This window comes from Cetorhinus maximus, chromosome 5, assembly GCF_964194155.1.
Source record: "Cetorhinus maximus chromosome 5, sCetMax3.hap1.1, whole genome shotgun sequence".
Taxonomy (NCBI): domain Eukaryota; kingdom Metazoa; phylum Chordata; class Chondrichthyes; order Lamniformes; family Cetorhinidae; genus Cetorhinus; species Cetorhinus maximus.
Genome location: NC_135883.1, coordinates 6,417,789 through 6,445,515, shown reverse-complemented (window position 1 = coordinate 6,445,515; position 27,727 = coordinate 6,417,789). Strand labels below are relative to the sequence as shown.

Here is a 27,727-nt window from a genome sequence, read left to right as displayed (position 1 = left end):
TCGCTGACATCTTTCTCGCGCTGTCGGGGCTGGTGGTGCTGTTGGCCAATCCCATTGGCCAGCACCTCCAGAAGGCGGGGCTTCCACGCTCATGAGGGATGGAGTTCCCACTCAGCCCTCATTAGTTCCTGGGTGCAGGGCGGGTTGGCATGGAGCATGTCGGCTCCACGCTGTCATTGTTTCCGGGGTGAGGGGGGGAATGGTGGTGGTGGTGGGGGTATGCCGGCTGCCCCTCCGTATTAATTATTCGGCCCAGAATTACCTTTCCTGGGGCAGGATTTTCCCATCGGCGAGCGGGGGGGCGGGGCGTGGGTACACCCACAGTGCTGTTAGGGAGGAATTCAATGACTTGCCTTTATTAGCCGAGGCATAGAATATAAGGGAAGGGAGGTTATGCTGGAACTGTATAAAATGTTGGTTAGGCCCCAGCTAGAGTATTGAGTGCACTTCTGGGATCCGCATTGTAGGAAGGATGTGATTGCACTAGAGAGAGTGCAGAGGAGATTTACCAGGATGTTGCCTGGGCTGGAGAGTTTTAGTTATGAGGAGAGATTGGATAGACTGGGGTCATTTTCCCTGGAGCAGAGGAGAGTGAGGGGGGACATGATTGAGGTGTATAAAATCATGAGGGGCATAGATAGGGTAGACAGGAAGGAACTTTTCCCCTTGGTGGAGGGGTCAATAACCAGGGGCATAGATTTAAGGTAAGGAACAGGATGTTTAGAGGGGATGTGAAGAAGAATTTTTTTCACCCAGAGGGTGGTGGGAATTTGGAACTCACTGCCTGAAAGGGTGGTAGAGGTAGAAACCCTCATAACATTCAAGAAGTATTTGGATGTGTGCTTGCCATGCCATGGCATACAAGGCTATGGGCCTAGTGCTGGAAAATGGGATTAGAATAGTTAGGTATTTGTTTGACAGGTGCAGACTCGATGGGCCGAAGGGCCTTCTTCTGTGCTGTAGATCTGTAGAGGTCTACTATGACTCTATGACTTTGACCCAGCGACAGTGAAGGAACTACAATATATTTCCAAGTCAGGATGGTGAGTGGCTTGGAGGGGAACTTGCAGTTGGTGGTGTTCCCATGTGTCTGCTGCCTTTGTCCTTAGATAGGAACAGTCGTGGGTTTGGAAGGTGCTGCCTAAGGAGTTTGGTAGTTGGTAGCATACCTGCTTCTGAGTCAGAAGATTCCAGGTTTAACTCTCACTCTAGGACATGAACACGCAAAAAAAGGCTGTCACTCTGGTGTAGTACTGAGGGAATGTTACACTGCCATAATGCTTAAACCTCTCAAGTCAGATGGAGAAGATCCCATGGCACTATTTCAAAGTAAAGCAGGGTAGTCCTAATCAACACTTATCTCTCAATCAACATCACAAAAACAAATGATCTGATTATTATCACATTGTTGTTTGTGGGCATTTGCTATGTACAAATCTGTTACATTCTGACAATGACGACACTTCAGAAGTACTTCATTGGCTGTAAAGCAACCTGGGGTGCCATGTGGTCATGAAAGGTGCTATATAAATGCAAGACTTTCTTTTTGTAAATTTTCTTTGTACGCAGGCAGAATCATGGTTGCTTATAGAATATAGTCACTTACAAAACTTACAAGTCATATCCATCAGCTTAACTGACCAGAAATCAGACCTCACTTCTTTCTTATATTCTTTAATAGCGCAGCTGATCATTCTTCTTTGATCTGTTATACTTACCTCACACCAACAGAGGGAGTTATTACATTAGTCAACACAGATTTGAGATCTGCATTGAGCGTGACTGAATACTTTTAAAATTTAGCACTTGCAGTCCAGAGCTTTACTTAATGGGAAGGCATATTCGAAATCTGGGTGCAGAGGGCAATCTGCCTAATTCATGGTCTGCTTGATATTCCATCCATTAAACTTCCAACCTCTTTTCTTCTCAAATGCTGACAGACCTGCTCTATTGACAGTATTTCATGTTTTCATCTCAGGTTCCCAGATAAAGCAGTTGATGCTGATTAACGTGATTATATATTTTTTTTAAAAGTTAAAATTATTCCAAGAACTGGCCTATCTCTGGATCAGTGGTCTGAATTTTCACGCAAATGGGAAGGCTCTCCATCTTGGTGAAAATGGCTGCAGAGGCACGAATCCAGGAGTCTCACCCCCAAACCCGGCCACGCCATTTTCACGGGGATGGGGGCAGGTTCTAAATAGCACATCTGTGGCTGAAGGAGGCAAACTGCACAACTTGAAGTTCAGCTATCCAAAACATGACTTAACACAAGAAATTGGAGCAGGAGTAGGCCCTTTGGCCTACCAAGCCTGCTCTGCCATTCAATATGATCATGACTGATCTTGGGCTTCAATTCCATTTTCCCGCCCGCTCCCAATATCCCTTAATTCCCTGAGAGGCCAAAAATCTGACGATCCCAGCCTTAAATGTATTCAGCGATGGAGTATCCACAACCCTCTGGGGTAGAGAATTCCAAATATTCACAACTCTTTGAGTGAAGTAATTTCTTCTCATCTCAGTCCTAGATGATTTGCTCCTTGTACTGAGACCGCGCCCCACGTTTTATACTCCCCGACCGGTGGAAACAACCTCTCAGTGTTCACCCTATCAAGCCCCTTCAGAAGTTTGTAGGTTTCAATGAGATCGCCTCTCATTCTTCTAAACTCCGGAAAATATAAGCCCAATTTACTCAACCTCTCATCATAGGACAACCCTCTCATCCCAGGGACCAATTTAGTGACCATCACCATATTGCTTCCAATGCAAGTATATATTTTATATCCAAACTTGCACACGGTACTCCAGATGTGCTCTCAACAAAATCCTGTATAACTGTAGCAGGATTTCTTTATTCTTGTACTTCAACCCCCTTGCAATAAAGGCCAACAGGTCATTTGCCTTCCTCATTGCTTGCTGTACCTGCATGCTAACTTTTTTGTGTTCCTTGTACAAGCACACTCAAGTCTCTATGAACATCAATACTTACAAGTTTCCCACCTTTTAAAAAATACTCTATTTTTCTTTTCTTAAGACCAAAGTGAATAACTTCACACTTCCCCACGTTATATTCCATCTGCCATCCTGCTGCCCACTCACTTAAGCTGTCTATATCTCTTTGTAGCCTCTCTGTGTCCTCTCCACAGCTTACCTTCCCACCTAACTTGGTATCAGCATCAAACATTGATAAATTATTCTCTGTTTCTTTGCCTAAGTCATTAATATAGATTGTAAATAGCCGAGGTCCCAGTACTGACCCTTATGGCATTCTACTATTCACTGCCTGTCAACTTGAAAAAGCCCTGATTATACCCACGAAAAATAGATAAATATTAAAATTGTTAACATGTCCCCCTCATGTGACAATGTCACACGAGATGGGACATGTTAATAATAAACACATAAAATTTATTAAATTTTTAAAAAATGGACATGAAACTTCATCCCGCCAGTGGATGAACTTTCATGAATAATCTACAGGTCGTTGGGGCTCCTGGCCTGTCCGCCAGCCTTAAGCTTGGCCGGTCAGGGTGTTTAATAAGGTTAATTAGCCTGTCAATGGCCTTAATTGGCCATTGACAGGTCGGCGGGTTGACAGCTGATTTCACTGTCCGCCCGCCTTCCTGAAGGTTTAAATGGACCGGGATGATGTAGGGGATTCCTCCTGATGTCATCCCGCGTCATTTTCCCCTCAGTGACTGGGCCCCGCCCCCAAATCACCGAGGGGAAAATCCTGGCCCAGCATTTTCCTAACAGCTGACGTTAGGCTAACTGGCCTGTAGTTCACTGTTTTCTCTCATCCTCCTTTCTTGAAAAGCAGTGCAACATTTGCCAACTTCCAATTTAATGGGACCGTGCCTGAATCTAAGGAATTTTGGAAAATCATAGCTGGCACATGCACTATCTCTGCAGCTATCTCTTGTGAACCCTAAGGTTCCCAGGGATTTGATGGAATATAGTCCCTTAAGTTTCTCCAATACTTCTTCTCTGCTGATCTTAATTTCCTCTTAATTTTAGCCCCTCGGTTACCATCTATTTCTGGTATGAAACTTGTGTCTTCTACTGTAAAGACAGATGCAAAATATTTGTTCAATGCCTCTACCATTTCCTCATTCTCCACAATAATTTCTGCTGTCTCTGCTTCTGAGTGACCAATGTTTACATTAGCGACTCTTTTCCTTTTTATATACTTATAAAAGTTCTTACAATCTGTTTCTTTATTTCTGGCTAGTTTACTCTCATCCTACTTTTTTCCCTTTTTATCAACTTTTTGGTGGACCTTTGCTGGTTTATAAAAAAAACTCCCAATCCTCAGACTTGCTACTGCTTTTTGCAACATTGTAAGCCTCTTCTTGTAACCTAATACCAGTATTAATTTTCTGAGTGAGCCACAGATGGGTCTTTCTTGCTAAGTTTTTGTTCTTCAATGGAATGCATTTTTGTTGAACATCTTCAATTGTTTCTTTAAATGTTTCCCACTGTTCATTTACCTCCACGCCTTTTAGTCTATTTACCCAATCAACCTAAGCCAACTCTCCCCCATACCTATGTAATTAGCTTTACAAGTAGTCGTTTGGGAGTGGAGAACTTGAATATTGCTCAAAAGACATTTTGTTTAAGCTTTTCGTCTTGCACTCATCAGGACAATCTCAAGAATACCAACGTCAGGGGAAGCAACAGTTTTATACTATCATTATACAGTCATCGATGTACTGGAGAAAGAGTTGCGGGAGGGGGCCGGAGTAGGACTGGAACAAGTAACTGGAACAAGGACTGGACTCACTTTATTAACTCTTATCTTATTTAACTATCTATAGAAACTCTTACTACCCGCCTTTATGTTACTTGCTAACTTTCTCTCATACTCTAATTTTTCCGTCCTTATTAATCTTTTTGTCATTCTTTGCTGTTCTTTATATTCTTTCCAATTTTCTGACCTGCCATCCGTCTTTGCGTAATTATATGCTTTTTCTTTAAGTTTGATACTGTCTTTAACTTTTTTAGTTACCCACGGATGTTAGTTAACCAATGTCTGCCCCGGAACTTCTATTGACACATCCCTTAACCTCATTTGCCAGTTCACTTTAGCTAGCTCTGCTTTCGTGCCCTCATAATTGCCTTTATTTAAGTTTAAAATACTAGTCTTGGACGCACTTGTTTCTCCTTCAAAATGAAGGTAAAATTCAATCATATTATGATCCCTGCTACCTGGGGGTGTCTTCACTATAAGGTTATCAATTAATCCTATCTCGCTGCTGAATGCCAGGTGGTTTAACCTGCTCTCTGGTTAGCTCCAGATCCTTTCTCACTAATGTCCTTATGTCATCCTTTACTATCAGAACTACCCCTCCTCCTTTGTCATTCTGTCTGTCTTTCTGAAATATTGAGTACCTTGAATATTTATTTCCCAACCTTGATCACCTTGCAACCATGTCTCTATAATAGATATTAATCATAATCATTTACCTCTATTTTAGCCACTCATTCATCTATTTTATTGCAGGTGCTTCATGCATTTAGAGAAAGAACCATTAATTTAATTTTTTTACTTCTATTCCTTGCAGTGACCTTATTCGCCCATGTACAATTTTTGTTAATCTTTCTGTCCCTTCCCGTTCCACTCTGTTTGACTTTACTCCCATTGCTATATGGACTGATGCCTCGACCCTTCTCCTTGGATTTCTAAGTCTCTCTTCACTCAAACCCTCCCTGCCTCTGTTACTTTAAAGCCCTGTCCACAGCCCCAGTTATACGATTGGCCAGGACACTGGTCCCAGCCCGGTTCAAGTGGAGCCTATCCCAACTGAATAGCTCACTCTTCCCTGAGTACTGATGCCAGTGACCCATGAAATTGAAACCCCTTCTTCCCGGACCACTCTTTGGGCCACGCATTTCATTCTCTAGTCTTCTTGATCCTACGCCAATTGACACGTGGCTCAGGTAATAATCCAGAGATGATAACCTTTGATGTTCTGCTTTTTAATTTGGACCCTAACTCCTCAGATTCTCTTAGCAGAACATAGTTCTACCTATTTCGTTGTTTCCCACGTGGACCACAGCAACTGGATCCACCTCCTCCCACTCCATGTTCCTCTCCAGTCGTGAGGAGATGTCCTTAAATGCTGGCACCGGGCAGGCAACACAACCTTTGGAGCTCCTGGCAACAGCTGCAGAGGACAGTATCTATCCCCCGACTATACTGTCTCCTATCACAACCACATTCCTCTTCGCTCCCCCCACTTGAAAGGCATCCTTCACCATGATGCCATGCCTAGTCCACTAATCCCCTTTGCAGTCCTTCTCTTTATCCTAATGAGTTAGAAAGCACCTCGTCCCTGTTGGACAAAATCAGGGGCTGAGGCTCCTCCATCACTACATGCTGATTCCCCATACCTGCCTGACTCACTCTGCTGTTTCTGATCATTGTGTATTTTAGACCTGGTAGGAGAAGGTCTTAACTTACCAGGTAAAGTACCCTTTTGGATATGGTCCCGGGACACCTTTGAGAGAGGTCAACTGCCCTTTGGGAAAGATCAACTGCCTTATGGGAGAGGTCAGGTGCCCTTGGAATTGTTAAAAATAGAAATGAATATGCGTAAGAAGTGCATAAACTCATTGGAACTGTCAAGAGAACTGTCAAAGGGAGCTGTGAAAGGAGCTGTCATGCTGCCAAGCAGTTTAAATCTCCTGCCCTTTAAATATTTGGGGCAGGATTTCCCCTTCATTAGGTGGGCACGGCGGGTGGGCCCGGGAGTGGCCATGAAATGGACTGCCGCCCATGACCGGGCCCTGACCACGATTTCACGCTGGCTGGCTAATTAACGGCCAGCTAGTGTGAAACATGTGCTGCGAACCTCAGTGTTGCTGGGGTGGGGGTGGGAGGAGGGCAAGCGTTAAAGTCTGTGCATGCGCAGGGGCGCACACATTGAAAGCTCCCTAAAGGCACAGAGCTGCCTCAGGGAGCTGAAGAATTTTACAATGAAAAATAAAGATTTTTAAAATAAGGGAAGCATGCTCCCACATGCGACTCAGTCACATGAACAGGGACATATTAAAAACGATGGTTAAAAATTTTTTTTTTTTTTTTAAATTACTGTTGGAAACCTCATCCCGCCCGTGGATGAGGTTTCCTAAAAAATACAACGGCTGCCTGGCCTATTCGTCCGCCGGCCAACTGTCAAGTTGGATGGGCAGCGAAAAATACAAATTAATTGCTAGTTTAATGGCCTTAATAGGCCTCTTAATTGTCGGCAGGCGTGCTGCTGACTCTCACGTGTGCCTGCTAACCAAAATATCGCACGAGTGCGCGATGACGTTGTGATGCTCGCCCAACGTCATCATGCACTATTTTACTCCTGATCGGGTTGGGCGCACGCCCGCCTGTGGGATTTACGATTCTGCCCTTGAAATAAAACTCTGCAGTGTTTAAAAAAAAATCAGTGCTTGCTATTTCACTCTTCAAGTTGACATGAGCCTGAGAATTACCATTATTGGATTAGTGCTGCATGACTGATTCATAACCTATCATTATCGCAGTGGGATGCCTGTCAGTTCATAGTTTGATTGACAGCTCCATGTACTTATAAAGTCTTTGAAGTGGGAGTATGATTAAGGAAGTTAAATGTAGTGAATGGTATTTTTTATATCAATTATAGTGTTTTTTTGAAATAGTGAATTGATCAATAGACCCCTAAGAACTTTATTTAATCTCAGCATAGGTCCTCAGGTCTGATGATGATGGATACTGGGTGAGTTGGTATGGAGGGTGTAAAGCCAAAGGTTATTTTGTGTGGGTGGAATGGGTTGGCATGGAGGGTTTGGGGGCCATGAGAGAGTGGGCGAGGGGCATAGGTTGGAATGGAGGGTGAGGGGCAATGGAGGTGGGTAGAGGGGCATAGATTGGCATGGAGGGTATGAGATGGCATGGCACTGGGTAGAAGGGCATGGGTTGGCATGGAGGGTTTGAGGGGCCATGGCGGTCAGGTGGAGTGCATGTGGTAGCATTGGTTGGCATGGATGGGGCACAGGGAGTTTGTGTGGGGTGGTGGGGGGGGGGGGGCAGTGTGAGGAGTGAGGGCTATTTTTTGTTTAATTTCTTCTTTTCAGGAACCTTTTTCCTAGCCTGCCTCTGCACTCAGCAGCATCTGAACTCTTTCTGAGGGCGGTGGGCATGACTCGCATGTTCACAACCCCCACCACTCTCCCAACACCCCCAAACCAACTAGGAACGTAAATGTGAACTCCTGGAACGTTCTCTCCAGGGTTGCATTTGTGGTGCACTCCCGACCTGGGTGTGAAAATTCAGGTCAATGTGTCAACCATTTTCAAAGCAAGCTGAAAAATTTGTACGCAATTTGTGTCCTTTAACCAGACGCCAGTGAGAGACGGAAGCTGACTTGCCAAAAATAAGTCCTACCTTTCCTGTGAGCAAGGCGCTGGCTTGCACTGAGCCTCTCTCCATGGTAGCTCACCACTAACCAGCTGGCAAAGATATGAATCTGCTCCTGTGTTTTTGTACAGCTACATACTGTTACTGGGCATTTGAATGATTCACTGTTTGCAGATGCACATGCAGCACATAATTTCTGAAGCAAGCCAAAATTTTATGTGAGCGAGTCACTGTTCAATTTTTTTTCAAACCCTCATACAACATCTCGATGCTATTTCAGTGACAGGTTGGTATTCAAACAGTGATGTGTGAATGGTGAGACAAGTGGAACATGCCATGGCAAATTGTCAGATAATGAGGCTAAATACAGCAATACGGGCATGTTTTCAAATTAGTCTATATTATAAGAAGACGAAAACAACCAATCTACATTGACGAAATCAAAAAGAACAAATGTACTTTCAGATGAAGCTGACAGGTTTCAGGTTTGGTTTCAGATTGCTGAACTGCAGTGATGATCCATGCAGTAATAAGATAGTTTAATTGCACTGCACTGATTACAAATCCAATTTCTCATATTCTGCTATGTTGGTTCTCAGAGGTCACAATGGCCCAAGGTTATTCCAAATTACGCCAAGTTCATAAAAGGATACAGGAGCAAGATGCTGCAGATCTTACAGAAATTGCTGGAAATTGATTTGGACCAATATTGGGTCCGGGAACCGCCTTACGTGATTACTCTGCACCCAGGCTCTTTGAGGCAGGTGGCATACAAACTTTATGGGTACAGCTCTGAAAGGGCCCATTTCATTCAGCATCACCAAGAACATCCGGGATTGAGTCATAGAGTCATTTACAGCACAGGAGGCCACTCAATCCATCAAGTCTATACCAGCTCTCTATGGAGCAATCCAGTCAATCCCACTCTTCCGTTCGATCCCCTTAACCAGTAACTTGATTTCCTTCAAGGGTCCATCCAATTTCTTTCTGAACTGATTGTTTCCGCTTCCGCCACCCGTGTGGGCAGTGAGTTCCAGGTCATCACCACTAGCTGCTTAAAAGAGTTCTTCTTCATATTCCCCCTGCATCTCTTGCCCAAGACTTTAAACCTGTGTCCCTTGGTCCTTTGTCAGGTCAAATAGTCATAAATATGTATGACTTGATAGTAATTACAGGGGCTTGGCTGCAAGGTGACCAGTGCTGGGACATGAATGTTCATAGGTTTGAATGGACAGGAAGCTAGGAAAAGGTGCTGTGGTCGCTCTGTTAATTAAAGATGACATTAGTACAATAGTGAGAGATGATATAGGGCAGCATTTTCCTGTCTGCGAGCTGGGGGGAGGGGCGGGGCTCATTTGCCGACGCGTAAAATGACGCACGGTGACGTTAGGCGGGCACTCCGACATCACCGCACGCCATTCAGATATTCAGTTCGACAGGGGTGCAGCCAAGTTGGCTGCGCACCCACCGAACTGTCAAAGGCCTGTTAAAAAGTAATTAAAGTAATTAACTGAGCTGCCCATCCAACTTTAAGGTTGGCGGGGGGGCAGGCGAAGAGCCCAGGTAGCCTTCGCATTTTTCATGAAACCTCATCCACGGGCGGGACGAGATTTCATGAAGGGTTTATTATTTAAATAAATATTTTTGAAATAAATAATGGACATGTCCCAGCTCGTGTGACGGTTTCACATGAGGGGACATGTCCTTAAATTTTTTTCCCGCCTTTATTCAAATTTCCATAACTTAAACAAATCTTCCTGAGGCACCTCCGTGTGTGCTCTTTTGCGCGCATGTGTGAAAGAGCGCAGGGAACCACTCAGGGAATCCCACCCTGCCTGCACAAGGAGCGCTCAGCCTTAATTGGCCCGCCCATGTAAAATGAAGGCGCGGACCCGACTGGGGGCGCCAATCAGATTCGTGCCCCCCCCCCGCACAACCCCACCCACGATAGGGGGAAATTTCTGGCCATAGTTCTAAAGATCAGATTGTAGAATAAGTTTGGATAGAGGTAAGAAATAGCAATGGGAAAAAGTCAATCGTGGGAGTAGTTTTTGGGCCCCCTAACACTAACATCACTTTAGGATGGGGTATACAAGAAGAAATAATGGGTGATTTTAATCTACATATAGATTGGACAAATCAGATTGGCAAAGGTAGCCTGGAAGATGAGTTCATAGAGTGTTTTCAGGGCAATTTCTTAGAGCAACACATTCTGTAGCTAACCAGAGAGCAGGCTATTCTAGAGCTGGCAGTGTGCAATGAGGCAGGATTAATTAATTACCTCATAGTGAAGGAGCCTTAGGGCAGCGGTTTTCATAACATGATTGAATTTTGCAATCAGTTGAGGGAGAGAAGTGTGGGTCTAAGATGGGTTTTTAAACTTAAATAAAGGGAATCACAAGGGTATAAAGACGGAACTGGCTAAAATGAACTGTGAAATTAGGTTAAGGAATAGGTCAGTAGAAATGCAGTGCAGACATTTAAAGAGATATTTCACAACACTCAGCCAGAAACAAAGACTCTAGCTGATGAATTTACCATCCACAGTTAACTAAGGAAGCTAAAGGTAGTATCAAATTGAAAGAACAAGCATACAATTTTGTAAGATTGGCGGTAGGTCAGAAAATTAGTAAGAATTTAAAAACCAGGAAAGAGTAATAAGGAGGGAGAAATTAGAATATGAGGGGGAGCTAGCTAGAAATATAAAATCAGATAGTAGGAGTTTTACAAGTATTTAAAAAGGAAAAGAGTAACTAAAGTGAGCATGGGTCCTAGACAGTGAGCCTGGGGAATTAATAATGGAAAATAAGGAAATGGTGGAAGCATTGAAGATATTCTGTGCCTGTCTTCACTGTAGAAGACACAAATAATATCCCAAAAATACTTGTAAATCAAGAGGTGAAAGGGAGAGAGGAACTTAAAACAATTACAATCACCAGAGAAAGGGTACTGAGAAAACTAAAGGCTGACAAGCCACCAGGACCTGATGGATTTCATCCTAGGGTCTTAAAGGAAATGGCAGTGGGGATAGTAAATGCATTGGTTTTAATTTTCCAAAATTCCCTAGATTCTTGAAAGACCCCATCAGATGGGGAAATAACAACTATAACTCCTCTATTCAAGAAGGGAGTCAGATAGAAAGCTGGAAACTACAGACTAGTTAGCCTAACATCTGTCACAGGGAAAATATTAGAACATATTATTAAAGAGGTTATAGTAGGGCACTTAGAAAACCTTAATGTAATCAGATGGAGTCAACATGGTTTTGTGAAAGGGAAGTCATGTTTATTTATTTATTAGAGTTCTTTGAGGAAGTAACAAGTAACATGAATAAGGGGGAACCTGTAGGCGTGGTGTACTTGGATTTCCAAAAAAGGGGTTTTATAAGCTGACACATCAAAGGTTATTCACAAAGTAAGAGCTCATGTTGTTGGGCACAACATATCATCATGGATAGAGGATTGGTTAGTAACAGGAAGCAGAGTGTCGGGGTAAATGGGTCATTGTTCAGGTTGGCAAGCTGTAACTTATAGAGTGCCACAGTGCTGGGGCCTCAGCTATTTGCAAACTACGTAAATGACATGGACCAAATGCATGGTTGCTAAATTTGCTGATGACACAATGATAGGTAGGAAAATAAATTTTGAGGAGAACATAAAGAGAGGACACAAAGGGATTTAGATAGGTTAAGTGGGCGAAAAATTGGCAGATGGAATACAATTTAGGAAAATGTGAACTTGTTCACTTTGGCAGGAAGAACAGCAAAGCAGTATATTATTTAAATAGACAGCAGCTGAGAACTGCAGTACAGAAGGATCTGGGTGTACTGGTACCTGAATCACAAAAAGTTAGTATGCAGGTTCTGCAAGTGATTAGGAAGGCAAATGGAATGTTGTCGTTTATTGCGGGTGGAATGGAATATAAAAGTCAGGAAGTTTTGCTGCATATGTACATCTGGAGTACGGTGTACAGTTTTGGTCTCCTTACTTAAGGATATAATTGCATTAGAAGCAGCTCAGAGAAGGTTCATTTGACCAATTCCTGGGATGAAGGGGTTATCTTTCGAGGAAAGATTGGGCAGGTTGTACCTGTATCCACTTGAGTTGACAAGAATGAAAGGTAATCTTCTTGTAACATACAAGATCCCGAGGGGGCTTGACAGGGTGAATTCTGAGACTAGAATTACAGGACACAGTTTAAAAATCCCTTAAAAATAAGGGATCTCCCGTTTAAGACAGAAATGAGGAGAATTTGTTTCTCTCAGAGGGTCATAAGTCTGTGAAATTCTCTTCCCCAGAGAGAGGAGGAGGCTGGGCCATCAAATATTTTTGAGGCTGAGTTAGATAGATTCTGAATTGACAAGAGAATCAAAGGGTAGAGGGGTAGGCGGAATGTGGAGTTGAGGCCACAATCAGATCAGCCATGATCTTATTGATCATGAGGGGCTGAATAGCCTACTCCTGCTCCTAATTCGTACATTTGTATGTCTGTCTGTACCATTAGCTAATGGGAACGGCTTTTCCTTGTCTACCTTATCTAAGCCTGTCATATTCTTGAACACCTCTATCAAATCTTCCCTCAATTTCCTTTGCTCCAAGGAGAAGGACCCCAGCTTTTCCAACCTAACCTTGTAACTAAAACCCCCTTCTCAGGAACCATTCTGGTAAATCTCCTCTGGACCCTCTCAAGGACGTTCACATTCTTCCCAAAGTGCGGTGACCAGAACTGCACAATATTCTAGTTTGGGCCTAACCAGAGCTTTATAAAGATTATAAAGCATAACTTCTCTGCTTTTTTACTCACTGTCTTTGCTTTGCTAACCATTCTCTTACTATGCCCTACCACCTTCAAAGAGATGCACGTGTATCCCCAGTTCCCTCTGGTCATGCACACTCTTTAGAGTTGTGCCATTAAGTCAATATTGCTCTCCCTCACCTCACTCTCCTTTGTTGTAAATTCCATCTGGGACTTGGCTACCCATTCTGCTAGCAATAGGATGACGGTATGTTCCTGTTCAATGTTCCTTCTCAAATCCCTGCTCACCTGCATCCTGCTATCTGCAGAGGTGTGAACATGGATTGTTTGCTTTTCAACCCACCCTCCCCCTTCTGTGGCTCCAACCACCCCTTCTGAATATATGCTTTCAGATACCCAAGAGCTGTCACCTGGCCAGCCACAGTAGCCTCATGAGGAAGGATGGGAGCAGCACCACACCAGTGGTGAAAATGCATCATCACTTGATCTGGCACTCGCAGTCATCTACACTGGCACTGTGCATACTTTATAGGGTAGTATAGATGCATGATCAGCATGTGATCAGTCACCAGGCATGAGTGGGCTGTAGCCACATCTTGGGGAAAGGGTAGCGTGTGTTCACCAGAAGAGAAGGTCGTGTATGAGTTTTGCTACAGGGGCTCTGATGAGGACTTTGATGAGGTGAGCTGGATTTGTCGTCACAAAGATAACATTTCAGGTTGATTAGCTTTTTTTTAAATCATTGGATGTGGGCATCGCTGGCCAGGCCAGCATTTATTACCCAACCCTAGTTGCCCTTGTTCAGAGGGCATTTAAGAGTCAACCGCATTGCTGTGGGTCTGGAGTCACATGTAGACCAGACCAGGTAAGGATGTCAGATTTCCTTCCCTAAAGGGCATTTAGTGAACCAGATGGGCTTTTACAACAATCGACAATGGTTTCATGGTCATCATCAGACTTTTAATTCCAGGCTTTTATTGAATTCAAATTCCACCATCTGATGGGGGGGGATTCAACCCGGGTCCCCAGAGCATTACTCTGGGTCTCTGGGTTACTAGTGTAGCGGCAATACCACTATGCCACCGCCTCTCCAGAACTGTTCTGATGAAAGGTCATCGTTCATAAGAGAATAATCAGTTTAAAATAAAATCTTATTTTCTAGGAATACTGGAAGGTATTTCCTGTTCCGGATGCAGCGGCGTTAATCCAGAAGGTGCACAAGCTCAGATCACATTATACATTAATGAGCCGGAACTGGCAACATTTCCCAAGGCCCATGAGCTGGGAGGGTGCTGCCCCCATTGGTGAGAATATCCACTACGTCAGATTTTAAATGTATCAGATATGCATTCATGGGACACCCAGCCATCTAAGAATTGTCATTTTTGCTGCTGGAGAAGTTCCATGGCCTGCAATGGGATAAATGGCAGAAGGTAGCGCAAAGACCTGGGGAAGGTTTGCACCCTTTATGTGAGCACATTCGAGATAATTCTGAGCGGGATGCAAGAAAGGAGGGTCAGGGGCATTTGGCTTAAACGTCTGTGGTCCCAGTGCTGCTTGGGAAGCAGCGACAAAAGGGGGTGAACGTCTTTCACGTATCTTGACCACCTCTCAGAAAAATTAGTGCAACTAGCATATCATTGACTCAAATTTTGGAAGGCAGAATGGAAAACTTCAGTGTAACCTCAGAGCTCTTTAAACATACATCATTTTATGAAACTTTCTAGTGAAAGCTTGTCTCTCGGGATGACTTAACATCCTTGTTATCCAGATGACTGATTTAAGTTACCCATGCAGAGCCAAAAAGGAGGGAGGCCCACAGTGTCAGGCATGATGCCAATTTATAACCCAGCAAAAGGAAGTAAAGAGCTACCTCCATCCCCCGAGCACATTTTGTGACATCCAGCAGTTAGCTACCTAAATTCCTTCTCAACAACAGTTTGTATTTATATACCCCTAACATAGTAAAACATCCCAACCCATTTCACAGGAGCAATTTTAAAATAAAATTTGTTATGGAGCCAGATAAAATATTACGAAAGGTGATCAAAAGCTTGATCAAAAGGAATAGATTTTAAGCAGCATCTTAAAAGGAGGAAAAGAGATAGAGAGACGGAGAGGTTTAGGGAGGGAAGTCCAGAACCTAGGGCCTGGACAACTGAGAGAGCAAAGAGGATTATAGTCATTTGGTAGCGCAGAACTTGAGTATTGCTGAAAAAAGAGGCGTGTCTAAGCTTTTCGTCTTGCACTCACCAGGACACTCGCAAGAGTGCCAATATAAGGGTAAAACAACAATTTATACTGTATGTGAAGAGTGTGTTGATTGGATGGCAAGTGGCGTTGCCATGGAGACTGCACCAACGATGGTGACTGACAGTTAACTGCCACGCATTGTTTGAAATTTAAACCAGGTAGCTTGACCCTGATTGGTCAAGGCACTGCCCTGAGGAATGAGTCAGTGAACGAGTCACATTTTGTTTAGCTGAAACAGATGCAATGTGTGTACACATGTTCTTTCTGTCTGCAACGAACTGGGCCCTGTGTATTAAAATATGTAGATTCTAGTACATGCAAATGCACCACATTGCGAGCCTGACTGATGATCTTAAATCGGTTGTCAGCGCAATTCTGAGCACACTGAGGATTATTGAGCAAATGTTGTCCAATCGCAGAATCACATCTAATGTTAGACACTGTGTTTTGAGTTTTGCCAGCACGGGCTGGTTGGGTATGGTCTGTACTCTGACCGTTGTGGACAGCGGCTGGTTTGATACGATCCACCAGACTTTTCGACGTACGGCCCACATACCGAGCATCACACTGGCACTGAAATTCATATACCACATTACTCATTTGTGTGATAGACAGAATGTCTTTTTGGCTTGACGGCAGCATCCTGTTAGTGGCGAATACCACTCGTGTTGCTACTGCATGGTAACATCGTGAAACAGCTAGCTTCACCTGTTGCTCAAACTTTTGAGATACCTTGTCCTTCCAGGATAATCTGAGGGAGACTGGGCACTTTTCAGGGCCGAAAGTGAGGGCCTTAGGCCTGTACATGAGGTTGTGTGAAATACAGTGCGAAATGATCTGATCAGGGTAGCCATTATCCTGCAGGATGCCTTTGATGTGCCCTGTTTCAGCATCAAGCTTGCAGGGCGAGCAAATGGCTTGGGCCCTATTTACTAGGCTGCCCATAAGGCCAATCTCATAGCGTGTGGAACTGTAAGAATCCCAACACGTATGTTGACCAGTGAAGGTAGGCTTGTGGTAGACAGTGGTAAAGAAACCCCTGGCAGATTTCTCAACTGGTACGTCAAGGAAGGAGAGTTCATTTGACTGCTCCATTTCAAAGGTGAATTTGAGCGCAGGATGGATTCTATTACGACATGTAAGGAAAATATTACACGCTGCTACAGATTTAAATATAGCAAACATATCATCCACATATCGGAAATATGTGAGGGGCAGGATGTTAGGTGTCATTCCATCGAAGACACGTTTCTCATGGAACCCATCAAAGATGTTTGTGAGAGCCGGGCCTAGAGGGGATCTCGTGGCAACACTACCTATTTGGTGGCAGGTCCAGGTCCCCATGATATAGTGCTGGCTGTAACAACACGCCCAATCATTTGGCTAATTCATGTTGTGCAGAACGGGTTACAGATAAGATGGGGCATAGAGGGACATCACTTTTGTGTGTCTTGGGCATCCCATACATACACGGATAGCAAGCTGTGAGGACAAACCCTGACATAAATATCACGCGGTAGCTCATTGCTCCTCACAGTTCGCCTTGGTTCCTGCACAAGATAAAGGCAGGTGTCTCAGTCCAGGGCCTCTTCCCTGTGCAGTGTGTAACCTTCAGAGTAAATTGATGGTCTGGCCTCACACTCCCTGGACACATCAGTGATGCCTGCACCTCGATGGTGCTGGTCGTTGCTGCCAGAGTGTAGTGGGCAGGCATCACAGAGTTCCCTCATTCTCGCTGTGTGTGCTCAGCACCTTTGAGTTGGGGTTGGTCCCCTATCTCTTCAGCATCTGTGACCAGTGACGCTGTGCTCCTGAAGGGCTCAGGTGCTGAAGGCGGACAAAGTTTCATGGCTGTGTCTCCATGATATGACCCTGATCAGAGTGCAAGCGAGCTGCCCTCAGATGGATAGGAGTCAGGTGTTCACAGAGGCTATAAGAAGATCTTTGGAGTGTCCTCACTTCAGGTCGTCATCACCCTCCTGGAATCTAGTGAATATTAGTTCCTCCGCTGCATCTCCATGACATGAGCTTGATTACAGAGGGTATGTGCGCTGCCATCAGCCACACAGGAGTCAAATGCTTACAGATGCAAGGTGAGGACGTCAGGACTGTCCTCACTGGAGCTCATCATCATTCTCCTTGAACCTTGCGGCTATTGGGGCCTCATGAGCACACCTGCCTCGACTGGCCAGTGCGCTTCCCAGGGCCTCATTAGCCGCATCCCCTTTGATGTCCTCCTCATCAGAGGAGATGTGCAGCTCTAATCTCCTCCTCACCCCAGTTGCAGCGCCAGGTTGCGGAGAGTGCAGCAACCTATGATGATGCACAACACCCTCTGGGGACTGTATTGCAGCGCTTCACCGGACCTGTCGAAGCACCCGAACCTCCTTTTCAATATGCAAATCATTTGCATATAGTCCAGGATGTGGCGTGAGCCTCGTTATTACTGTTTCTCTGCTGCAGTTTCAGGCCACTACGTGGGCATCATCAGCCACATCTTCTGTGGGTAGCCCTGTCACTGAGAAGCCAGCCCTGTAGCCTCTGTGGACCCTGGAAGATGTTGTGGATGCTCCCTGGGAATCACGTGCAGACCTTCAGGGTGTGTGGTCGCAGACCAGATGAACGTTTAGCTGGAACTGCTTGTTGCCACGGAGATCTAAGCACCACATGAGTACAGTCAATGGCACCCTGCACCTGTGTGACTCCTGAGATCTGGGCAAATCCCAGCACTCTTGCTTCATGGCCTGCCCGATCCCAGTTGAAATGCACAAAGTTGTGTGTCTTCACGAGGATGACGTCCGTGACCTCCTGGACACACCTGTGGGTGAAAGCTTGCGAGGTCTCGCACAGGTCACCAGACTCCATAATCTTGATGTTCTCCTCCTGCAGTATCAAAGAGAGAGATGCAAGGGCTCCTCAGGACCTCTCTTGGTTAAGTCTCCGGCTCCGGCTGTGCCTCAAGGTCCCTTCACGCATGCCAGAGAGTGCTTGGATGGCCACCACTTGGATGGCTGGTGTGTGGTGTGCTTCATGGCTGTCCAACACCCCACATACCTCCGCCCCACTCCACTCGACTACAGTTGCAGCCACCGGACTGCAGGCTGTGCTCTCAGCTTAGGCGCAGGCATTCTCCTAACCCACACTGCAAGGCTGCACTGTTAGCTTGAACCATGAAGGTTATTGGTCCAAACCTGAATAAATCGACTGCACAGGACTCTGAGCAGCTCCATCAGTGACTGCTCCAGTCATCCAACTGGTTCTGCAGCCCCCTAAAACTCACATTAATTTACAGTCTGTGCGAAGGGGTGAAAAATGATGGAGCATTTGGTGGTGGCACATTCTTGCTTTTGTGTTACTTGAGTGGGCAGAAATGCTTCACAGGCCTGACTCCAAGCATTGAGCTTTTTTTAAATATACATTCCTGGGATGTGGGTGTCACTGGCTAGGCCAACATTTATTGCCCTTGTCCAGAGAGCATTTAAGAGACAACCACATTGCCATGGGTCTGAAGTCACATGTAGGCCAGGCTTCCTTCCCCAAGGGACGTTAGTGACCCAGATGGGTTTTTATAACAATCAGCAATGGTTTCGTGGGCATCATCAGACTTTTAATTCCAGATTTCTTATTGAATTCAAATTTTGCCATCTGCCATGGTGGGATTCGAACCCAGGTTCCCGGAACATTATTCTGGGTCATTAGTCCACTGACAATACCGCTATGCCACCACCTCCCCAAGAAGAATGCTTATTTTTGACAAGCTTTTCCGAGTGTGTGGCCACTTCCCTCACTCTTCCCCACACCGGCATGTACTTGTGTACTTCCATCAGTCTGTGCTGCCTTGGCACCCCCGCCTCTGGCACCACCCACACTGGAGCCCTTACCCCGACACCACACTGAAAGTCAGCCGGGAAAAGGCAACTTTCCTGTGCTTTCCCCCCACCAGTATGTGCGGCACCTCTTGCTTGATGTCCTATGGGCGATCCTCACAAGCGCTGCTCAAGGTTGTGTGCACTCACCCTCTGAGTTGTCCTTGAAAGTCAGCTTGCCAGGTGCACACCTGTTAAAGGCAGTTGCAAATCCCGCCATTCTGAAGTCATGCTGACGTGGGAGGTAAATTTGACACGAGGGGACGATTCCTGCGTGAGGGCACAATAATGAGATGCAAATGCATTCAAGTTCCTGAGGCTGGACAGCAGGAAACCTGGCCGGCCACTGATGGGCGGAGTGGATGATCACCAACTGGTTTCACAATGGCGTAAGACTGATTTTTGGCCTTCCTGCCATATTGTCCGCTCACGCCTCCAAACACGCCCATGGCCAATGGGAGCGGAAAGGTCTGCCCAAAGGATGCACAGAAAGATGTGCCAAGATGTAAATCAGATACCAACACGTGGAGTCTTGGAAGAAAGGTGTGTTGTGGGAGCCACAGGCTGAGACTACATTAGGTAGTTATGTAGCCTTAGTATAACTTGAATGGGAGCACTGCTTAGCAGCACTGAGCTGGAAGTATTGATATTTTTCAGGGCCGTGGAGGTCCTGGAGTTGGAGAGCAAGGGATTTCAGAGTACCTTGTTGGTGAGGGGTGAAAATGTCCTAGATTTAGGAAACACTGGTGATTGTTTGGGTTTGGCAGTAGTGGTTAAGGGTTTTGTGGTATGGGAACAGAGGCATGAGGCTCTTGAGGATTAGATGGGGATGAGATAATCTGGTAAATATGAGGGCTCCTTGAATGTAAAAGCAATGGAGGGAGCTCTGCAATGTGAGAGCACAGGGAATGACTTTAAGGCATTAAGACACAGGAGAGGGAAGTCCCAGAACTTTTGAGTATTAGAGTAATGTCCAGGGATTTGCAATGAATGAGAACATGTCCTCAATTTTGGAGCAATGGTAAGGGCTTTTGGGGGTGTTGAGCATTGGTGAGGGTGGGCAGGGGGATCATGTGTCATGCAAGTGCTAGGGTTGACATCCTGAGGTATGGGTGCTACATGAGTGGTCTCCTTGGGTGTAAGACCACTGGGATCAGAGCTTGGGATTTGGGGATCGCAGAGAGAAGTTCCAGGATTGGAGAGCATTAAGGCAGTGGAACTTTGGGTTGGTATTGGAATTAGTGTTAATGGGCCCAGACAAGTGGCTGATGAAGCTTGTTGGATAAAGATTGACCAACATGGCTGCTTTGGCCAACAACCAAAGTGTTTGCACGGTGGTCATGATCTGCGGAGGAAGCCGTGCTCTGCAGCAGCTGCTGTTACTCTGGGCCTCACAAAAAATACTTTCACACTTATCTTAGCCGGGCTTCTTCTGCCCTGTCACCCACGGACATGTGGAACTTGATTTGCATGTCGAAATGGGTCAACTGCTTGAAACAGGCAGGCACTTTGGGTACCCATCACTGGGCCCAGTTCAACTTGGCGCAGCTGTATCATCAGTGTTCACAATGTTCGGTTTGGCTCCTGTCCCCAATTTGGAGGTAGTTATATCCCATGTAGTCAGATGTAGCGAGTGAAAATCAACCCTCTAGAATGGGGTGTGGGCCCATGACCTTCTGGCTCAGAGAAAGTGCAAGTGGTTTGGCTTCAGATTCAGAGTCTGTAAATGCCTTCAGTGTCCAATCAATAACTAAGCAGGCACCGTACAATATCTAGGCAGGATCATTTTCTGAAAACAAATTTAATCTTTATGATGTAATATGACCAAATCAAAGAAAAATACCAAGGGACAATATGTGATTACAATCAAGGGTGAGCTCATCCTGCATCCCAATAAACAGTGATAGCCTAAGGAAGCAATCTCCAAGGTAAACAAACCCACACAATAGCTCCCACTGATTCCAGTTACTTGCTGTAGCATTAATCATTTATTCCTCTTCTAAGATACGAGGAGCAACAGCCAATCTAGTTCACGACCGGGCTTACACTGGAAAATAAATCGAGCAGGGTGGAGTTTTCTGATGTTGGGAATCCAACGGGGGGGCTCATCCAAGTGGGTGGACATGTTGGGAATTCTGCTGATATTGATCACGTTGCTAGGGATTGCAGCAGAGGCCAGCTGCTAGCGGCAATCAGAGCAGCCTGGGGTAAAATACCGTTTGAAGGCTCTTGTCAGTTCTCTTTGTGAGGAGGCCAAGCTGCTGCAGTATTATTTATTAATGTATATGTTTCATTAAAATATGCCAAGAGCCCATGAATAACAACTAGCTGGACCATTTTGAAAAAAAAAAATCTTGCCTGCTCCCAATTCACCCGCATCAGCTTCTCTTTCAGCTTGAGGAATGCTATCCAAGGTCTGATTAAAATTCAAACAGCTATCCCTTGAATAAAGTTACCAAAACTCAGCAATTTTTCAAGCTGATTACACAAGCTTGATTTGGTAATGAAGCTTCAATGGCAGTGTAATGGCTTGCAGACTATTTTGAAAACAGCATTGGGCTGTTTTTATTTCAGGGTTGAACAGAACCACCTAGTGGTCAGAGATTGAATGGATGAAAAGAAACAGCACATGCTCCGTCCGGAAAGGGAGCTAACTTCTTGAAACTGTGCTCGATACATCTCAGAGATAATCTTCTCACGGTTTACCATTGAAACATATGGCAATTATAAGTGGTGAGTCCAAAAATCCACGGGCATTTCCACCATTAATCAGGCAAGAGCGCAGCAGCAAGTCTATGAATTAGGCCAAGACACAGTTACGCCAAGTCTCAGCCTCTGATAAGAGCATCTTTGGGACCTTATTAAAAAGGTGGAATTTCCATTCATCCTAGACATCAGCCCCCAAATCAAATGGGGTGTGATTTGGGTAAAGGGCAGTCCAGGAGTTTCCGTGGTTTTGACCTAGGTTTTGCTAGGGACCTACATGCATAGTGAAGTCAGGCACACTCAACTGTGAGCTGGTGGAAGTGAATCCACTTGGGAGAGGGGGCTTTGGGGAGGGTGTGGTGGGGGTGTAGGGTTGCTGGTGAGGTTTAGGTCTGGATCTGGGCCTGATTGCCAGAAGAGACTGAAATCAAGTCGCAGCTTGGCCTCCTTGTGAAGGGGACTGATAGACCCTTAATGCTTCCCCCCCCCATGTCAATCTGCTGTGGTTGCCAATAGCAGCTGGCCTCTGTGGCATTACCTGCAATATTTTGATGAGCATGTGAAATATACTCAATAATATGGGATCCTGCCGGTTCCATGCAGTTTCCTCTTGTCCCTACATACTACTTTTGGATCAAGCACTGGAAATTTCAGTGTACTGTGCCTTATGGGATGTAGCTATAATGCAATACATAAATCCTTTTGTTCTCCGATGCTCCTTCTGAATTGCAGAGCACTGGTATCAAATTCCCTGAAATACAGGGTAATAGAATCCCTGCGGGGCACTAGGCAATGTGAAATTGCTGCAGGGCAGGTTAGTTAAAGTGGAACTTTGAGTTACTGAAAATCAGTGCACCTGAATAGGAATATAATTCAGCCACATAATTTCTGGTTGGTCAGAGAATATTGTACCATTTGGAAATATCACCATCATAGTTAACTTAACACGCACCTAACCTGAGCAGTGGATGTTCTGCTCACAGGCACCTCCTGAACCTTGCCATCTCCTGTAGCCTCTCCTCTCTCACGGTCTCAATCAATGACCTATCTCTAACCACTTCCTTGTATTCTTCACCACCCATCTCCCCTTACCCTCCTTTAAGCCAACTTCCTTCTGGATCCATCTGGAAGAAACTCTCCCAAGTGGTTCGCAATTGTTTTCTTGACTTCTATACTGCTTTGGCTCTCCATTCACAAGAAGTGCTCCCAATCTGCTCCAACACTCTCTCATTTCCATTTTTGATACCCTTATTACAAATACAACTTTCACCATATTCTAGTTAAGTAATTTCTTTTAATATGACCTCCATCTTTGTTCCCTCAGGTCCAAGAAATGCAAATTGAAGCATCCTCAGTGCACAACTGCCTTAAACATTCAATGCCTAATCTGGCTTGACTACATCAGTCATTACCATACCTTGCTTTCCTCTACCAAAATGGTCCATAACTTTAAGATCAATGTGGGAGGAATAAATAACCCTAGGCTTCGTTTCACCAGTAACAATCATCTTCTTAAAACCCTTCCCCCACTTCCACTCTATCAACTATTGCAAGAACCTCATGGATTTCACTGCTGTTCAGTTGCTTCCCCCCTTCCCAAGCAAGCCAAATCCTGTCCATAACCCTTAATGGCTTCTCTGGCATTCAGTGTTGCATGAACTATAACTTCCTCCAACTAAAGAATGGAAAGACCGAAGGTCATCTTCAGTCCCCAGTTACTCCAGCCCCCTGCATGGTCCTGTTTTAGGCTGAACTAGACAGTTCACAGTTTCAATGTCCTGTTCGACTCTGAGCTCTGCTTCCAAAACTCAGATCCTATCATATGAACCACATCCACTGATCACCTAACTATGACCCTTCCACCTCCCTAGCCCATTTGCCACTACAACCTTCATTCAAGCCTTTGCCACTTGCATGTATGCTCTCCAATATCTCTAAGCCACTCTTGACTTGCAGGACAAAGTGGTGCATACATGAGGGAGGAGAGCAGACCAAGAACTTGAACAGCTCTCCCTCATTTTAAATGCTTTAGTCAGTATGAACAGATCATGGAGATAATGGAGGCATTCCCAAAGCTCAGGGTTAATCCCATACATTCTTTGTTATTCATGCCTTTCTCTATGCATTCACTCACACTTCTACAGTGCAACACTTTTGTTATGTAAGCCTTGTTTCAGGGAGTGCATTTCAGCTGTTTGTTTCTCTGTTTCGATCAAAGCCCCCAGAGAAACAGCAGTGTGGCCCTGTAGCACCCATCACCTCATAGTACTCAAAGCAGCAGTCACTCCATTTGCAGCGAACGCCCTGGATTCTCTTGTCACTTTGACATATGAATGTCCAGCAAGGAGACCAGTTGTTCACCGTCTGGGTTAGTGTCGTCTTATGTGTCTTGATTTGCAGATCCAATTACAAATACTACATATGAAGTCACCGGTGGAGGGGTAGGTGAAGGCATTGGCTTTGCAGTGTGCTCGCTTGTTCTATAGAGACCACACCTTTTCTCTCAAATGCTGAGATTGCTTAATAACCGATACTTTCTCCATTTGGGTCTGTCCAGTGTTTTGTTTTCACACGTAATGGGGTCCAGCCCACAGGCTCAGAGGTTGGCTTTCAGAATGTCTTCATATCTAAGTGTGGGATGGTGCGGGTTCCCATACCCAGCGGGCTGTAGAGTGCTGCCTTTGGTATGTGCGAAGCCCCCAAGCGAACCACACGGCCGGCCCAGCAAAGCTGAGTTCCAGTGAGCATGCTCGCGATACCAGGTACGATGTCGCACCTTGCAAGAACTTTGGTGTTCGGGATTTTGCCCTATCACTTGATGTTGCAAGTGTATCTTAAGCAGCAGAGGTGGAACACATCTGCTTGCTTTATGTGACGCCATGATTCATAGCGATACAGAAGTGATGTCAGAACTGTTATGAGTTCAGAGAAGTACAGTGCTTCTAGTGCACTGACTTTGTTGAACTGAATGTAAGATGGATCCCACCCCACCCCCCAACCCTTGCAGCCCTGTACCACATGACAGAGGTCACATGACTACATAAGCCAGGTAGGACTTTTCTTATATGATTCCATTTCAAAATACCCAAAACAAGAACCACCGCCTGGTAGACTTTGTTCTTTGTTTTCAGACAAAGTCCATTCTCTCTCCAAAGCCTGTGGGTGAGCCTGCCGAACGCTGAGCTTGATTTTTGTCTGGTGATGGGAGATTTCATCCTCCAACGTGGTGTTGCTGGAGAGGATATTCCCAACAACAAACACCAGCACAAATATATCCAGTTTAGGAGATTCAGGTGGTAAGTTTGAAGTGTGCCCACCAGGTGAATAACAGATTACCAATGAATAGGAGCTGAGAAGCAGAAGCCTGTTAGCTGGACTAACAGCATATGTTCTTCTTCAGCAGCTACAGAGTCTGGGTATTCAAACCATAGGGGGGGGGGCTCACCTTTTAAAAAAATGATGCTATCTGAATAGAAACATTTTCTGTCAGCATTAGAGGGCACCAAGTACTTGCAAGCTCTGAGGCCAAGTGCGGAAGAGACAGGTTCCTGTGCAGTGCAGTCATAATCTGAACTGCAGTTTACAGTGTATATGGCAATCCCAGGATAGAAACCAAAACATTTTCATTGATGTCCCTTAACATTAAGCACCGACAACAAAGGTAGTCTGGTACATGGTGTGTATGTATCACGAGCAGCTTGTGAAGATTGTTGTACGCATTACTCACAATGACAAATATCACACAGGAAGATCAAGGATGTATTAGGAGGTCAATGTTAGCAATTAGATTACTTCAGTTGGAGTGGGTGCACAAGATAAGATACTTCACAATCAAAGCGCCATGATATTACGAATAGAATATTTTCTGAAACAATTTGCAGTAAAGCTGTCCTTGACAAATAGAACATGTTTGGAAATGTTCGTAAGTCGATACTGGATGACCTATTTCTACTCCATCTTTATTGGGTTGATAAATACTTTAATCCCTTTGAAGAGCTTAAATTTTGAAAGCCTGTATGCAATATTAATATTGATATTATAAATTAATTCTTGTTTGTATTTAATGACAATGGAAACCTCTTAACGTACATGGTGCAATAGATTTTCTTCATGAAACAATTATTTTGCCAGTCTTGTTTATCAGCTTCTGGACAGGCATGAAAAAGGCTGTTTCTGTGTCATATTTAATGGTTTCCGCAGACCCGTTAATCTCTTAGTACATGATTTATTACTTACCCTGTATCTGGGATGAATACCCATTGCCATAGCAACTCTAGCATACTGACTGATTGGTCGCTTGTAGCCAACTGCAGACGTAGACCTTTTCTTCATTTGGTGACTGATAAAAAGAACACAGAGATCACAGAGGAGCCGAATAATAAAGCAAAATGACAGTTCTACTGACTGCTCTGAAACCCTAAGCCCCATGCATTTTAATGAAGAACTTTCAACATAAGGCTTTCACAATATGATTTGCATTGTAACAATAACCGACAGGTCTGTACTGATAGTATCTTTGCCCGACAATATTAAGGCTGTTCTTTTATTTTTTTTAAAAAATTAGCTCAGTGAAACCGTATCAATAAAACTCTTGAAACGTTACTGTTAAAATGAACAACATTTCTGGCGACGTTCAGATGAAGGACCTGCAACGTCGGGCGGGGTTTCCTGGCCCCACCCACCGCCAGGATTGTCCGGTCTCGCCGAAAGTCAATAGGCTTTTGGCTGGGTCGCCAAATCTCCCGTGGCGCGTCCCCCTATGACGGGGCCGGAAAATCCCGGCTGGTAGCTCGTCTGTTAATTCCACAGATGCAGGTAGACTTGCTGTGCGCTTCCAGCATTTGCTGCTTTTGTAACAACCTTGCAACCCTGCCGTAGAAATTTGAGCCCACCCAAAAATGACCATGCTTCAGGCTTCCATTATTATTGAGCTGGCGAACTGTCAACGCCAAATGGATATTCCCCAGGCAGCTTGCCGGAGAGGAGGATCAAAGATCAGGCGACTGCAACCCCAGGAGCAGCCCTCAGCTGAGTCCGTGAAGGGAACCAGGAAGGAGGGTAGCAGTCAGTGCGGGATCGGGGAGGTAGAGACTGAGATCGGGGAGGATCTTTCAATTGAAGTCAATGGAAATGAAAAATATCAGAAGAGATGTGTGTAAGGGGTGGCTGAATCGATAACACCTGTTTCACACTATCACCCAAAGTCAATAGTACCACCAGTAATTGTGAGATGGTACATGGGGGAAGGCTGGATGATGTGAAATACAGAGATTTGAGGGCTTAGGTTCACAAGACATTAAAAGCATCAAATGGATAAGGCCATAAAAAAGCAAATACTGGCTTTTACAGCAAAAAGGTGTGGAATACAAACATTGAGATATAATGGTAAATCAATATAAAACCTTAGTTTTAAAAACTGTGCAATTTTGGACTCTGAAACAATAGGAAGAATACCGAGGCATTCCACCCTCGGTCGGCATTTTTTAAAAATGTATTCATTCGCGAGATGTGGGCTTCTCTGGCTGGGCTAGCATTTATTGCCCATCCCTAGAGGCCCTTGAGTAGGTGGTGGTGAGCTGCCTTCTTGAACCACTACAGTGCATATAGTGTGGGTACACCCACAGTGTGGTTAGGGAGGGAGTTCCAGGATTTTGACCCAGTGACAGTGAACCAACTGTGATATATTTCCAAGTCAGGATGGTGAATGATTTGGAGGGGCACTTCCTGGTGGTGGTGTTCCCATCTATCTGCAGCCCTT

General features: G+C 44.9%; 1 protein-coding gene across 2 annotated transcripts in view; it reads right to left on the bottom strand.

The window, feature by feature from the left end:
- The window catches only part of kif3ca (kinesin family member 3Ca), a 345,217-nt gene that overhangs the window by 10,606 nt on the left and 306,884 nt on the right, over positions 1-27,727 (bottom strand). For both annotated transcript variants that reach the window (XM_078541471.1, XM_078541473.1), the window contains exon 7: positions 26,206-26,308. In XM_078541471.1, coding sequence (XP_078397597.1) covers positions 26,206-26,308 — 103 coding nt within the window. The remainder of the gene's footprint in view (positions 1-26,205; positions 26,309-27,727) is intronic.